The sequence below is a fragment of the Anolis sagrei genome, chromosome 1 (assembly GCF_037176765.1).
Source record: "Anolis sagrei isolate rAnoSag1 chromosome 1, rAnoSag1.mat, whole genome shotgun sequence".
Taxonomy (NCBI): Eukaryota; Metazoa; Chordata; class Lepidosauria; order Squamata; family Dactyloidae; genus Anolis; species Anolis sagrei.
Genome location: NC_090021.1, coordinates 17,287,114 through 17,304,316, shown reverse-complemented (window position 1 = coordinate 17,304,316; position 17,203 = coordinate 17,287,114). Strand labels below are relative to the sequence as shown.

At 38.1% G+C, this 17,203-nt stretch overlaps 1 protein-coding gene across 2 annotated transcripts in view; it reads right to left on the bottom strand.

Annotated features, from left to right (window-relative positions):
* Positions 1-17,203, bottom strand: part of PSME4 (proteasome activator subunit 4) — a 104,439-nt gene that overhangs the window by 57,197 nt on the left and 30,039 nt on the right. For both annotated transcript variants that reach the window (XM_060754559.2, XM_060754560.2), the window contains 5 exons: positions 14,740-14,889; positions 10,813-10,876; positions 9,390-9,464; positions 8,432-8,554; positions 6,519-6,611 (listed from right to left, as the gene is read on the bottom strand). In XM_060754559.2, coding sequence (XP_060610542.2) covers positions 6,519-6,611; positions 8,432-8,554; positions 9,390-9,464; positions 10,813-10,876; positions 14,740-14,889 — 505 coding nt within the window. The remainder of the gene's footprint in view (positions 1-6,518; positions 6,612-8,431; positions 8,555-9,389; positions 9,465-10,812; positions 10,877-14,739; positions 14,890-17,203) is intronic.

Sequence of the window (17,203 nt, the reverse complement as noted above, 5' to 3'; positions counted from 1 at the left end):
TCACACTGCCTCACAAATGTCTTACAGAGATGTGGACACAATATAAACTGTATTCACTGCCATCAAATGGGTGGAGTGAACCCATCCAAGCATCACTTGCTTTTGCTCTTTTGAGTAGTTACCACACAGGAATATGCAAGACTTAATCCAGCTCTATTTCCCAGTGTTTAGAGATTAAATCTGAACCTTGCAATGATCTTAATATGATGCTTAACTGCTCCATTTATATACAAATTACAGTATGCCACTTCCTCTTTTGATGAATGTTTAGGATCAGGGCAAATATTTGGGGTAGTTGTGGATGGGATTTGAAGGGGAGGGACTGTGAGTTTTAAATGCAATTTTAAATGCATTTATTATATTATTTTAACCTAAAACTACACAATGCTAGTTAACTTTTTTAAAAAAATGTATTGGTTTTGTTTTAAATTGTGACCAAAGTGTGTGATTGTTAGCTGCCATGTGTCCCCATGAGGAGAAAGGCGATGTATCAATCAATCAATCAATATTGGATAAATGTATATAGCCCTTTACTAACTAAACATTTCATGTAGATTTGACATTCAGTGTTCAGCTGTAATCAAATATACACAGACTAATAATGTTGCTAATTCTGATACTCATCTAGCTGAAGTTAGAGACTCTTAAAAGGCCACCCTGAAATGATAGTAAGCATAGGGAAGCTTCCTTCAGGGGTTTAAGTGGGGCCTTATTAACACCAAGGATAATACAACCCATTGATTTTTTGTATTGTGAAGAGAATGGAACACAAGTCTTTGGATTTTTGATCTTTTGGATTTTTGATCTACCCCCTTCTACAGCCCCAATTTGTAGGGGATGATCTATCTCTTTCTGTACAATCTCCTTTATCTTTGGGACTGCTGATGACAGGTATCTGCTGGTTAGTTTTTGGGAGAAGAGAATATTATAACCCTGGGTGACCACTTGAATTATTAAACGATCTGCAGTTATTTCCTCCCAAATCAACTTCAAATGCAGTAACTCTTCCCCTGCTAGAGGTCAAACGTGTTGTCTGCCGCCTCTAGCGGCCTGATATGACCCTTTTCTTTCTTGTTGAAAACCCCGTTTCTTATCCTTTTTCTTCTGTTCCAATTGGAACTCACTTCCATTGAAATCATTTTGCCTACTGAAATTTCTTCTTCCTCAAAAGAAAAAGTAGCTATTGTGAAAAAGCTTTTTATCAAACCCATTGCTATGAATGGTGGGTATTACTTGCTTTTTATCTCTATTTTCTACTAGGACTTTTGTTAAAGTCCTTTTCCCAAAAGCAATTCTTCTCTGAATTGCATATACGGCAGATTATTTCTGGACTTCTGATCTGCATATCAATGGCATAGACAAACTGATCTATGTGCAATTGTTGCAGCCATTATACTTGCTGCAAACATCACTGCATCATGGCTTGCGTTGGGAATATGTTGTAATATTCCCTGAATCCTATGTAGTGCTCTGTCTAAATTCCTACTATTGTTTTCTTAAGAATGTAAAATATCCCATACCCAAATATAGCAACCCAGAAAGCAGTGTTGCTGCTGCTGAGCTTTTAATCACTAAGGCAGAAGCTTCATGTAATTTCTTTCACGCTTCTCCTGCCCTTCTTATGTCTGAACTGTAACTCCCTTTTTGAACTACAGCTGCCAAATTAAGTGCGGCAATTGGCCCATCTACATGGGACAGTCTAAGAAATTCCATAGCTTTTTTACAAAGTGACTATAAATTTTGAAAATATACTAGCATTCCCATTCCAACTCTATCATCTCACTAAAAAGCTATGGCAAATAGCCTGAATTAACCTGGACCTAAGGAAACTTCCACATCATTGTCTTCATGTGACTGGTGAGTCACATCGATCTCACTCAATTGCTCCCCAATTTCTGACTCAAAATCAGATTAGTGTCAAAATAATTTGTCCTTTCTTAATGTTTTTTTGCTTTTAATTTCATATTACTCTGCTAATGTTGATGTCTTTATGATGTTTCTTTGCAAATTGTTTATACCAGCTTAAGTTCTCATTTATTTCACCCCTTTCTGACATCAAACGAATATGAGAAACATAGTGTAAGAAGTTCATCTCAGATATGATACTGGATCCACTCTGAAAGAAAGGGGGCACATAAATTATAAATTACTGTATGTACTCGGGTATAAGCCAACCCAAATATAAGCTGATTAAACCATTATTCTAGCCTAATTAAATGTAAATGTGCCTATGTATCCTTCCAATAATAATAGAGTAATAAATGTAATAAAAATAAGAGTAAAATGGAAACGTAATAATCACAGTAATAAAAGTGTAAAATAACAAATGTAATAATAATAATAGAGTAAAATAATAAATGTAATAATAAATAGTAAAATAATAAATGCAATAATATCAATAATAGAGTAAAATAATAAATGTAATAAAATAATAAAGTAAATGTAAATGTAATGATAATAGAGTAAAATAATAACTAATAATAATAATAACAGAGTAAAATAATAAATAACTTTGACTCGAATATAAGCCAAAGGCAGCTTTTTCAGCTTAAAAAAGGGCTGAAAAACTTGGCTTATACTTGAAGGTATACAGTAAGTAAAATTAGACTGAATCATGTTTCCTAAACCCATCTCTATTAAATAAGTCTTAGTTTTAAACTGATTGATCAATATTGCTGCCCTGAAATTCAATTGTTTGACATAGCCTGTGCGTCAATTAGGTATGCCTATTGCTGTGCTGCCTTCCACACCACTGGTGGCTGCATTTGGAGCACAAGTACTGGCTGCACTTCTCCTGTCAGTATGGAAAGGTTGCCTTTGCAAACACTCCATTCCTTTCAGCTGATCCGCAGTCACACCATCAATCAATTTTTGAGGCTGCACAGGAGCTGGATCCAAATTACCACTTAGGAAGCTTTGTTTGCTGGCCCTAACACCATTCAGTTTCTTAGAACCTCAGGGGTTTTTTGAAATGTTGAACCAAAGCAGCCTGGAATTAACTTCTCTCTGCTTCAGAATTTTGAGTTCCCGATGCCACTTTACAGAAAAACTCAACAATCTTTATTACATAAAAACTCCAACCATCATCCAAGTCAAAAAAGAAGCACCATTAAAGCCTTGGCAGACTGTGCAAAAAGAATATGCGAACCCCACCTCCTTCAAGATGATCTGAACCACCTCAAGTAGGCTCTACAGGCTAATGGATACTCCACCTCAGACATCAGAAGAGCTGCAAGACCGAGAACAAGCCACGAGAATCAAGACAAAGATCCACCCAGTGGAAAAGTGTTCTTGCCATACATCAAGGGAACTACTGACCGCATAGGGAAGCTGAAGAGGAATCACAACATATAAACTATCTACAGACCCACCAAGAAAATCCATTAAATGCTACGTTCAGCAAAGGACAAGAGGGATTCTCTCACCTCTGCAGGAGTCTACCGTATACCATGCAGCTGTAGACAAGGCTACATAGGGACCACCAAATGCAGCATCTCCCAAACACAAATCAAGGAACATGAAAGGCACGGCAGACTACTTCAACCAGAGGAGTCAGCCATAGCAGAACACCTGATGAACCAACCTGGACACAGCATATTATTTGAGAACACAGAAATTCTGGATCACTCTACAACCACCATGCCAGACAACACAGAGAAGCCATTGCAATCCACAAGCATGTGGACAATTTCAACAGATAGGATGAAACCATGAAAATGAACAAAATCTGGCTACCAGTATTTAAAAACTCTGAAATTAAAAAGCAAAACAACAGAGAGGAAACAAACAAGGACATCTAATCACCTCTCAACAAAAGATTGCCCCAGGCACTGCCAGGCCATCAAATGCTAATCAAGGTGGTCAGTTGAAACATTCACAGCTAGCTCCAACAGACAAGAGTTCTTTGTCCCACCCTGGTCATTCCACAGATATATAAACCCACTTTCCTAGTTCCAACAGACCTCACTACTTCTGAGGATGCTTGCCATAGATTCAGGCAAAACGTCAGAAAAGAATGCCTCTAGAACATGGCCATATAGCCCGAAAAAACCTACAACAACCCAGTGATTCCGGCCATGAAAGCCTTCGACAATCTTTTTTACTTTGCAGCTCTCATATTTTTTCCACTTGCTTCATTCCTGCTCTCTTTTTCCTTGGAGGAGGGGAAATTATACTCATCTCTGCCTCACTCTCACTTGAAGATATATTCTCTCTAATACCAGAACTTTGCTGGGCAGTGGGCATCTAGTTTTGCTGTTCTTCATTTCTTCCAGGAGCTTATCTCTGATATAACTTTTAATGCAGCTTTGTGCTGTCTTTCTATCTGGCAATGCCAGAGACCCTGTTTCCATTTTCTCACCAATACCTTTCTTCTTTCTCTGTTCTAATGCAATACTAATGACTTCTAATTGTGCCTTATTATGAGCTAAGGGGTTTAACATTCAGCTGACAAGGCAGGAAATAAAAAAAAAAACTGGCAAGCAAGGGAGGAGTCAACAGCTATAAATGAAAAGGATTTGGAATTCCTGCCTTGTCAGCTGGCGCTTGGGGAATAACCCGCTGGTTGGTGCATTGCTCCTCCGAACCCATCCAGATAAGAATATCCTTCACCATGTTAAATTAGAATGTCATTGCATAGCCTGAATGTCCAGGTGGCTTAAGTCAGACTTTTCCAATCTCTTGTGCTAGGCGACAAATCCCATCAATGACTACACCAGTTAGGCATGACAGGAATTGCAGATCAACATATGAAAGCAGCACTTGTTTGGAGAAGGCCTGCTTTTAAGTATTTAAGGCAAGGTGCAAAACAGAACAGAATCTCCAGTGTGTATTTTTTTTCTTGTACATGAAGGCCAGACTGCTTTTTATCCCTCATTCTCCTACTACACTCTTGTACAAGGTAAAGGTTTCCCCTGACATTACATCTAGTCATGTCCAAATCTGGGAGTGGTGCTCATCTCAATTTCTAAGCCGAAGATCTGTCTGTAGATGCCTCCAAGGTCATGTGGCCAGCATGACTGCATGGAGCGCCATTACCTTCCCTCAGAAGTGGTACCTATTGGCCTACTAACATTTGCATGCTTTCGAACTGAAATGTTGTCAGAAGCTGGGCTTAACAGTAGGAGCTCACACTGCTCCCCAGATTCGAACTGCCAAAGTTTCGGTCAGCAAGTTCAGCAGCTCAGCAGTTTAACTCGCTGTGCCACCAGGGGGTTAACTCCTGTACAATTTCATCTCCAATCCTAGTTCCACAACAAAGACATTACTGAAGCTAGCACATTACATATCTTGCTTATTTAAAAACCGTCTTGATTTCTTTCTCAGGCCTCTTATAATGATTTGCTGCAGAGGTGCCAAATTCACAACTTCTGAAAGTTAAGAAGCTAAGAAGAAATAGCATTTAAGCAAAGTAAATACATTATTGTGCCGGATTCCAGCATGTTAAGTAACTGGGGGAAGACAAGAAGATAAATCCATCAACCTATCCCTATAAATGCAAGTTTCTCTTGATATTTATTATGTCTGCTCCAAACATAATTTACTGTTTAACTGTGTTTACATTGATGCTCTAGCCAGGGCAACATTACTTATAAGTTAGCGTATCTTATAAACTATTTTTATAAATTGTTATAAATTGTTAGCCATTTCCGGGGGAAGCATGTGCCCCAAAACTGGCCTTTTTGAGAACGGTAACTTGCATAGCTAGAATCTCCTCCAGAATGCCTATAAGACACTTCCTTCCTTTTCTCAAAATTCTTCAACTCTTTTAAAGGAAACCTCTGAAATAAGCAACACCCTATTTACCATATATACTTGAGTATAAGTTATTTATTATTTTACGTTTATTATTTTACTCTAATTATTATTGGAAGGATACATAAGCACATTTACATTGAAGAAAGTTGGAATAATGGTTTAATCAGAATTGGAGAGTCTTATCTTAAATTACAGTTTTATGTAAATATTCAAAAACATTTCACTTACTGATGCTTCAATTAATGTAATTTTATTGGTATCTTATTTTGAAATTTACCAGTAGCTGCTGCATTTCCCACCCTCAGCTTATACTTGAGTCAATACATTTTCCCAGGTTTTTTGTGGTAAAATTAGATGCCTCGGCTTATATTCAAGTTGGCTTATACTTGAGTATATCTGGTACATAATTTAGTTAAAGTACGTGTAGCAACTACATGCAAAATGTATGCACATTCTTTCCCTATTTTCCCCCTACTCCCCATCACCACCAGTCTATTTTCAGACCGAGTCCTTTGAATTAAAAGACTTGACAATCATTGTTCTCTGTAAATTGTCATTTATATTGAAGGCAATAAATACTCCTACTCCTATTACTGCTGTCACTCCTTTCCTTATCCCAGGTACTTAAAATCTCATTTAGTGTGAACATTGTTTTATTGCAAAGCAATGAAGAAAACAAAGAGCAGCAATATTCCCTTCCAATACAAACGTTTTAGTTCTTGATGTCAGGATTAGAAAATAAATGTATATCATCTCCTTACCAACCAGCGCCCATTATTTGAAGGGTGGTAAAAAGAGGCAATGCTTTTGAATAATCCAGACAAGTGCTTCTGTACAAGCTTGCTTGGTCCACCCTGTTCAGATAAAAAGGGGGAGGGGGGGGGAGAGAAGTTTAGTAATCCACCTTTAAGGATCAGTAACAAAGTCACAATGTATTTTTTTAACGATTTACAGTATTCTGGTAATATTGTTTAGCCTCTAAAGGTTTGAAAGTATGTGAGCTACAGAAGTAGCTCTCCCAGAAATACAATGGCAGAATTTACAGGTTCGTTGTAGGGCAACTGCTGAACAAGGCATATCAGAACCCATACAAACCAGTTGGGAGTGTGTATTGTTTTCCTTATTAATTTAGCATACAAACAAATGTGGTTTTTTTTCCTAAGGCAAACAAATTTAAGTATGAACAAACAAGTATCAGTGATGCTAATTCAGATTACACCATATAATATGTTTTTTTGTTCCTAGGTTAAAAATGCGATTTCCTTATTGGTTCAATCATGAAAACATGGAAAAGGTTTATGAAACTAAAAAACTTTTTTTGCAGGACATCCTGCAGCACATTTTGATACAATTTTTCAATGAATATCTCATCTAGTCTCAAACAATTCAACATAGTTTGTGGCAGCCACAAAATCAAAATTTCTGGAGTAGAACAACTACTTTTAAAGTAGGTACCATACAATTAAACAGGAAACAACACTTTCAAACCAGGAACAGAAAGTGTTTCAAATTTTGATACATAGTGTTATCTGGAACTGTTGGAAAAAAGCCAGTTTTTAAACACACTTTCACATAGTGGACAAAGTAGAAATCATGATACATGCAGCTTAATTTGTGCTGCTTAGCCAACACACTACAAAATATTTATTGGTTGAGCTAAATAATTTCACCTAGTTTCATTAGCTCTGCAAAATTATAATCAGGATTACTAAAATGTTTTCTGAGGTCTTCCCTTTTTTAAGGAAAACCATATTTTCAAATATTTCAGGAGACAAATATAGTCCCTCTACTTTCCTGGGCTGAGGATATGATGACCTTGACATACCAGGTGATGTCTGTCTCTTGTGAAGCATTTGCTGTTATGTGGTGCTGATTTTATTACAGAGCAAAAATGTGCAGATTGTTCTGTCCCAACAGCTTCATCCAGCATCAGGATAAGGCCAACATATGTACAAAAAGCACACAAGGTTGATTGAAACTCATCCACATTCTACAAAGTATCGGTGAGATACAGCTGCTCATAGGTGTCTGAGAATAGTAAGGCAAAAGCCTACTCTCTCAAACGGAAAGGGTATTGCAGCTTCAGTTCTGTCATCAACAGCATCAAATTGCTGCCCATATATGTAAGCCGCCTTGAGTCCCCTACGGGGTTGATAAAGGCGGGATATAAATATGATAAATGAATAAATGTAGTCATTGCGAGGAGCAGCTCAGCCTCCTCCTCCTCTCTCTCCAGAAACCCTAACTGCCATCACTGCTTCAGTGCCATCATTAGCTGTGTGGAAACTGTGATGCCAAACTAGGGACTCTGGCAAGGGATGAGCTATGCACTCCTGTTATAAAGGAAAACCACATAAGATAATTATTTTTGTGGTTGGGCATTTCCACAGCGGAGATCATTGGAGAATACAGTAAGCTCTTCTGAGAAGCCAGCCATCCCATCTCTTCCTATAAAGCCTATTTTTATAAATTCCTGTTCCTTGGAGCCAGTCAACATACACATTGTGTAGAAAAATGGAAGCATCATTTTTAAAATTTTGGTTCACATCTGCTTTATCCTATTGGCTTCCAGGGTAACATAGAAAAAAATTGGGTAACTCAGAGGCTTGAAAGCCAAGACACTTGCAACTTGTAAATGTGTACGAAGACTATAGGAAAACCAAAAAGATGCTACCATCATGGCTGTGATCCACATAACTGCATGCCCTATGTCATATGCATTCGTCAGGAATCGTGGAACCAACACTTGATTGCTTCCTACTGGAAGATTCAAACTTCGGAGAATTCTGGTAAATATCTGTGGGAAAGAATTTCATAATTAAATAATGACTATGTGCTAAGAATAGCATTTTATTCTTGTTACGGCAATCCATACCTTTAAACATCATCTAAACATCCTATCAACAAAGAATTCTGCCAGCAAATATATTTTTGCATGTATTTTTGCATAGTTAATGCTTCGGGTAACTTGGTTCTTTCAGAACATTGTAAGAGGGGTGATTAACTGCTCTGCAACTTTTCAGCCAACATCTGCATGACTCGGGTCTTTTGAAATTGCCCTCGATTTATGCATACCACTGCACGGCACCTCCCAACTCCACAAATAATTTATACATTATCACTATTAGACACACATTCCCTACTAGCATCTGGAAATGGTCTACATATAAATCCTGAAAACTTAAAACCAAACCAATTATCCTCTCAAAATACTGCTAAACAAAAACCTTATTCTCTTCAGAAATCACTAAAGCTTCTGTTCCATTTCCCAGAATGATCAGGTACACTGAGAAACTTGGCAATATCTAGTGGTACTCCAGCTGAGTTTTCAAAGTATGGAGCAAAACATAATTAATTAAGGCATGGAATGCCTCAAGGTTCAGATTCTACAGAAATCGTTTAGGACAGACTGTAAGAACAAGGGACACCGGTGGTCATTAAAGGTTATGTAAGTACAAATAGAAATCCACAGATTTGCAGAATGAAATAGGGCAAAGAGAAAGAACTTCAGTATGATTATACTTGTTTATTAGCCTCCCTGAGGCATAAAAGCTACATGTGATATCAGCAAAGAAATCCTGCACTACAGTTTAATCTTAACATTATTAGTATTTCCTCTTATTAGACATTACCTTTGGAATATAAGGATCCCAGCTGATGTAACCTATGTTGTCACTGGCCAAGCGAGCGAAAAGATTGACTAGATGCTGGAAAGAGATCACAGAATTATTATCAGAGCAGATTTTTCAGTTCGATTTCCCCTAAAGTTACCCGTGATTTAACAATCACAATAGTGCAGTGTTTCTCAACCTTGGGGTTGGGACCCCGGGGGAGGGTCACCAGGGGGGTTTCAAAGGGGTCACCAAAAACTATAAGAAAACACATGTTCTGATGGTCTTAGGAACCATCTTAGAGAAGGCTAAAGATCTCTCCACCTGTCCTTCTCTTCCTTTTGGAAACAAAAGGTGAGTCCTCCCACCAAAAGCCCTTGTACTGCTCTCTGGATGTAGGTGAACTAAAACTCCAAAACTTGTCAATGCCCACCAAACCCTTCCAGTATTTTCTGTTGGTCATGGGAGTTCTGTGTGCCAAGATTGATTCAATTCCATTGTTGGTGGAGTTTAGAATGCTCTTTGATTGTAGGTGAACTATAAATCCCAGCAACTACAACTCCAAAATATCAAGGTCTATTTCCCCCAAATTCCACCAGTGTTCACGTTTGGGCATATTGAGTATTTGTGCCAAGTTTGATCCAGATCTATCATTTTTTGAGTCCACAGTGCTCTCTGGATGTAGATGAACTACAACTCCAAAACTTGTCAATGCCCACCAAAACCCTTCCAGTATTTTCTGTTGGTCATGGGAGTTCTGTGTGCCAAGTTTGGTTCAATTCCATCATTGGTGGAGTTCAGAATATTCTTTGATTGTAGGTTAACTAGAAATCCCAGCAACTACACTCCTAAATGACAAAATCAATCACCTTCACACACACACCCCTCCCCCCCATCCCATCAGTATTCAAATATGGGCATATCAGGTATTTGTGTCAAATTTGGTCCAGTGAATGAACTGTATTAAGGGGTTGTGGTATTATGAAGGCTGAGAACCATTGCACTAGTATGTATGCTAACACAGCTGAGTGGGGGAATGAGTGAGTCAGGAGCTTAAGTATGGCTTAGAGACTGAGAACGTTCTGGCTACATACAATTCAAAAATATTCATGAGAAACAAAAGAAGAGGTCTTTTCCCATGTTTCCATAATTCACATAATTCCTCTGCATATTAAAAGATTCCAAGCAGATCCTAGTGCCCTGGTATGACTTAACAGAATGAGATATATGGCATTTATAATTCAATCTTTCAATCTGGGGAAATGACAGCATTCCCAAGTTACAAAAGGAAAATTGCATAAGAGGATAATTAAGCCGTGCCCAGCAAAGAAAATGTGGGTTTGTTTGTTCAAATGGGGAGAGCTCTGAAATGGCCTTCCTTGTTCCAATATTTCTGGCACCACTCCACACTAAAAGGGAGGTGAAAAGAAATAAGTCCACTTACCCCTTCCCACTGCGGAAGATTTTGAACTGAAACCCAAAGACTTAGAAACTCATCAAACCAGAGCCTGTAAGACAACAAAATCACACCAACATGCCTTAAGGTTGTGTCAAATTCTTCATCAGTTAGCACAAAAAGAAATTGTTGCCTATCATAATAATAGATAATGCCCAGACCCAATAAACCAGTGATAGAACTGATTTTGTCAGCAAATATAAGCAAGGGGGATCCTTTCCTCCCCGTATGATCTAGTACACACTTAAGATTTACTCCAGAAAGCTAAGGGATTCGCCAAAGCAGATTTCCAAAGTAGAGAAGACAGAGCGGAAATGTCCCTAATTTGGTGTTGGAGGTCACTTCACTTTAATTATTAATTTTCTCTTTACACACTTCGATTCCTTAAGGGGCTTTCCTATGCTATCTCAGGAATCCTTACATGACTCCTATAGCATCGACACAATTTCTGTACTCTTGTAGAAAGAAACCTAATATAAAGTAAGTTTGACTGTCATTCAAAGATGAGATGTGACTGCAGCAAAATTTAAACCAGAGCATGGCCACGGTGATCCATGCTCTTGTTACATTCTGAATAGAGTACTACAATGCACTCTATGTGGGGCTGCCTTTGAAGCTTCAAGTAATTCAGCGGGTGGCAGCCAGATTCTTCACCAGAGTGGCATACAGGGAACACACAACCTCCATTACGCCAGCTCCACTGGCTGCCAGTCTGCTACCGAGCACAATTCAAAGTGCTGGCTTTAACTTATAAAGCCCTAAACGGTTCTGGACCAGCTTACTTGTCCAAATGTATCTCTCTCTATGAACACCTCAGAGGTTAAGATCTTCTGGAGAGGTCCTGATCTTGGTCCCACCTCCTTTACAGGTGAGGTTGGTGGGGATGAGAGACAGAGCCTTCTTAGTGATGGCCCCTTGGCTATGGAACTCCCTCCCCAGTGAAATCTGATCAGCTCCCTCCCACCTGAACTTTAGAAAGAAATTTAAAAACTTGGCTGTGGGACCAAGCCTTCAGAGAGTAATTCGGTGCAATAAGCAGATATGAAAGAAGTGCAATATGACTGGAATGGCTCCTGGACTATGACTTTGGATCTGTGTGGTTTTAATACATGGTTTTTTAATGTATTGATAACTTTTATAGTTTTAAATTTTCTTTGCTTATTGTATTTATATTTTTTTGAAAGGCACTGAATTGTTGCCAATTTGGAAGCTGCTCTTAGTCCCTTTTGGGGTGAAATAGGGTCGGTAAAATATAGTAAATAAATACCTGTAACATCATCATTCATAATCTTGGTTGTTACACCAAAACAACCCCTCCTAAGAAGGGTAATACAATTTCCTTCACCTGGCACTGAATGTTATTGAAAATCAGTCTAGGAAAATGTTTTTAAATCACTGCATCCTCCTGCTTAAAGACGGTTTCACTCCTTTCACATTTTGCTCATTTTTTCCTTCCTTCTAACTAAATAATTTGTAAATCCACATGCTGTTATGTGTGCTGATGTCACATGTCTCTGGCATTGTTTATACCAGGTAATTAAAAGATCTGTAGCCTCCGGTGCCACCCACCAGCATTGCCAGGGGGACTTTTGTTGTTGTTCAGAACAAGGAGAACAGGACTGCAGGAAGCCTTCAGGAAGTACAGTTCCCCTCAAAAACAAGGCATCTGCTTTGGCAAAAATGCTCATATGTCTTCATAAGTACTTGTTATAATTCGTTTCCCATTTGTGTTCTAGTTTTTGATTCTATCAAAACGTATCAATCCCAGCTCATCAGAATACTAAGAACCAACACAGCTTTATGATTACCATGCCAGCTATCTCAGGCCATTCCCTCCTTTCAGAGAACAAGTGCCTGGAAGGATAATCCTTAAACCTCCATAAAATTTCCCAAGAGACCACAGAAGAACATCAAGATTCATCAGCATCTGCAACCAGCATAACATTATTTCTCTACTCCTGTAGAGGTCACAGACAGCCTGAAGACTAAAATTAATCAGATAATGATCCCAACAGAATATTGGTCCACCCTTGCATCACACACCTGGGGCTAAGTCCTCCTGATTTAAATGAAACTTATTTTAAAGAAACTGCCATCCTGAATATTTTAGAAGCTAAAAAGCAGCCATGCAAGCTCATTATTGATCAAACAATAGGACAAGAATGTGTTGGTATGTAAATACAATTGTATACATTAACATAATGTATACAAATATTTAATACTTCAATAAAACAAATTTAATCCAAAAATAAAATGTTTTGATAGGGTGGGTATTATCAGTATTTGCTGATAATAAGGATGAAAGCAATCATTTATAAAGATATGCAAAGAACTCAAGGTATAGTCTGGAGAGGGTATGTTATATGGATAGGCACTTGAAGTAAGCCTTGTTTAATATGACCTTGAAATGATACACCCCAAGAGAAACCCAACTGAGATATGAAACAATTTAATGAGAATATTCAAGGACAGCCTGAAGAAAAATATGGAGCTGTCTCAAATCATGTGGATAGCGAATGTTTAAAGGATTGGTTTTAAAATGTTCATTACGCAAAGTGCAGCTAGTTTGGTCAGCTTTGACTGTATTCAGTAGGTGCATCGAGAAATTACTTTAATCAATACAGCTTAGGTTTCATTTTTCCCATTACCTATTAAGCAGTTCTCAAGAAACTCTGCCAAAACTTATGGCTGCCCCTGCTCAAAGTCTAAAGGCCTTCTAAGATTCTGCACAAAATTGCAATCTTCTTGAAAATTCAGCACACAGTGAAAGGAATCTCCCACTCATTTAATTCATTGCCACTTTACACACACACACAATTCTTTTTGAGTATGCTCGATGTCTTAGAGTTGTAACTAATGGAGTTTTTAACTCCTGCTCATCTTTGAAAGACTGGCTCATGATATGTACTTATGTACTTTCAAAATTCATGTGGTGGCTCTCATCTCTCCAAGAATCCTATCCACATCCTCAGGTTGCATAAACTGAAAAGTATCGATTGTCACTGGACATGTGGGTCCATTGGATCCGTATGAATTATAGTACTAAAGTCAGAGTGGATCTAAGCAATTTTATCTACTAGATCAGTGGCAAGAACACTGTTGTGAGACTTCAAGATTTGAGTCACTTTCATACAAAGTACATCTTATGAGCCTGTTTAACTTCGAGGAAGTAAGTGATGCAAGCTAAGTTCTTTCATGCTTCCTATCCTTCCGGGATTCACCTGACAAAATTAAAAAGAAGTAGTGCTATTGGAACAATCTTGAAGCTTGAGCAGTCACTTTCAGGAGGTCCTATAACTTGAAGTGAAAAGCTAATTATTTATTTATTTGCTACATTTGTATACCGCCCCTCTCAACTCGTAGGTGACTCGAGGCGGTTCACAAGGCAACAATTCAATGCCAACAACATCATAAAAACATTAAAACATTAAAAAGCATTAACACATCAATTAAAACCATGACAATAGTAAAAACAATAATTTCGTCTCCTAGGTAAAAACATAATCCAATCTCATAGTCCAATTGTTCCATAATCCTATGTCTAATTACACTGCCTTTTCAAAAACTAAAAACGGAATGATTTGGTTTGTTTACTGCTTAGAGAGTCAGTGTGATTCTGTGTCAGATTCAAGTGTTTGTCAGTATAGCTGCATCAATTCATCCAAACAGCTTTATGAAGAATCAAGTCAGGCAGTGCCACTCAGTTTTGCTTCTTGGCTCTAAATGGCAGAATTAGGGTATCATCTGTATGGGCTAACTGGAAAGGAGAAACTCTTTGATGCACAACTATTAAGACAGTAAAATAATACTACAGCCTACCACGTGATTGATAGTAGTCACCAAGATATCAAGCAACAGCTTTCCATACAACAGATAACTTAGACAAGACATTATGAAATGCTAAGATCAACTTACTTAAAACCCTTATCATGAAGTTCTGGAGGAAGCGTGGTTGGGAGAAACAGTTCAAAGTAAGTGATGGCCTTCTGCATGGTAACATCAAAGGGACACATTAATGGTCGCCATTCATCTAACATCTCTGCTGTAGCATTTTCTGGAAAATAACTGAAGAGGAGAAGATTGTCTTGGACAATATGTACAAATAGTACTTTAGCAACACATAGTTAAATGCACGGAATTCACTACATCAGATTTCTCTAAAATTCATCAGAAAGAATAAATAAAGACAGATATTTGGAAACTAGTAGCTACAAAAGCTAAACAGGAGATGGGCATTGTTGTATGCCCTGACTATGGCTTTCTGTAAGATTTCTGGCTGGCTACTGTTAGAAACCAATCACTATTCTAGATGGATCTTTGGTGTCATGCAGCCCAACAATTCTGCTATAATGTCACAGTTCTGAATCCCAAGTGGTATCAACAACTGGCTTATTTCTGCCAAGTGAAAGAATGGATCTTTTTAAAAGCCTTTGAAGCTTTGGATTTGCTCCAAACTCGCACACATGTTTTATATTAAACTGTTTAGACTTTTAAAGTTTTAAAATTATTTTGACTGCTTTAATTTGTTTTAGAAATGATTAGTTTTATTCTATGTTGCACTGAGATCCCATTATATTTTAGTGAATAAATACATAAAGAAAAACTCCTGAATAAGGGGAGTTTGATGGCATGAAAGTCTTACACCCGCCATGCCCATCAGTTGTGTCTTTTGCTAGCCACAATATGTGATTTGGATTAGTAGGGACCCCATAAATGAAACAACATATGCATATGCAGCTCCTCCATGAAAGGAAAGTTTTTATTTGACTCAGAATTCACTCACAGATAATATATTCACGCTCATTAAATCTCATCAACAACTGATTAATATAGCAAATGTAGTGGTGACAATGTCATAATATTTGCTTTACTGATGGCAGATTAATACAATGCTCACATTCCTTATGCACTTATTTCTAAATTACAGGTCATAAGTCAATGAGGTCTACTATTCAGAGGCAATCCATGAACTATAGTCCCTCAAGAGCAAAAGAGATATTTTTATTTATTTTTGTTTTACATTCTCAGAATCCAGTGAAGGTAACTTCAAAATCCTTCCTAAAAGTTCAGTGTCTGGAAAACTACTGCAGTAGGAATTAAAATCTGTCCAGATCTATTAAGGGGTTGTTTACACCAGCAAAATAATAAAACTGATATCACCCCATTAGCACCACAACTACTCATAATATACTGGAATTACACTGCTAACCATATGTTTCCCCTGCCCAAATTCAGATTAGCACCACTTTTTTCCTCAGTAGCTATCGTCACTGCTGCACCATTTCTCTTTATAGACACTCTCTTCCTTGACCATTAGATCCATTTCCATTGAAGAGTGGAAAGGGGCAGTAGGGGCAGTGGGGAGAGGAACCCCTCTCAGTTTGCAGGAAAGTCACATTCAGATGCTCTTTGGCCCTGGCCCGTCTTTTGCTCATTCTCATTCCCTACTGTCCCTACAGCCCCAAAATGAAGGTGAATAAAGATTGTTTTGCTAATATAGACAAGGTCTGTTGTTGTTGTTTATTTGTTCAGTAGCTTCTGACTTCTCGTGACTTCATGGACCAGCCCATGCCAGAGCTCCCGTGGCCATCACCAGCTCCTTCAAGGTCAAGTCAGTCACTTCAAGGATACCATCCATCCATCTTGCCTCTAGTTGGCCCCTCTTCCTTTTTCCTTCCCTTTTCCCCAGCATCATTCTCTTCTCCAAGCTTTCCTGTCTTCTCATCATGTGGCCAAAGTAATTGATCTTTGCCTCTAATATCATTCCCTCCAGTGAGCAGTCGGGCATTATTTCCTGGAGTATGGGCTGGTTTGATCTTCTCGCAGTCAAGGCCCTCTCAGAATTTTCCTTCAACACTACAGTTCAAAAGCGTCTATCTTCCTTCACTCAGCCTACCTTATGGTCCACATCCATAGGTTACTATGGGGAATACCATTGCTTTAATTATGCGGACCTTCATTGCCAGTGTTTGTCTCTACTCTTAACTCTTTTATCGAGGTTAGTCTAAGAATGCTAAAAGCAAAACTAAGTGAAATAAACTGTATCTGTTAAGTTCACATAATATAGAGATATTAATTATTTGAGCTGTTTAAAATACATAGAAGGCATCTTGTTAAAATAAAACTGTATAATAGAATGGTCCATTTGGATCAATTATATTCACAGAGTAGCCAGCAGTTCCCCACAAACTACATAGTCTGGTAAAAATGAACTTTCACAATTTAAATGTGTTCTTCCAATAGTTCCATATTTTTTTTAATTCCTGCTCCTGGTTACATACAGCAATGTCTCAGGAACACACAAGATTTCTCCATTTCCCTAAGAGGCCCACAAGACCTGTCTTCCATACATGCAGATCTGGCTTCTCAAGCAAGACTT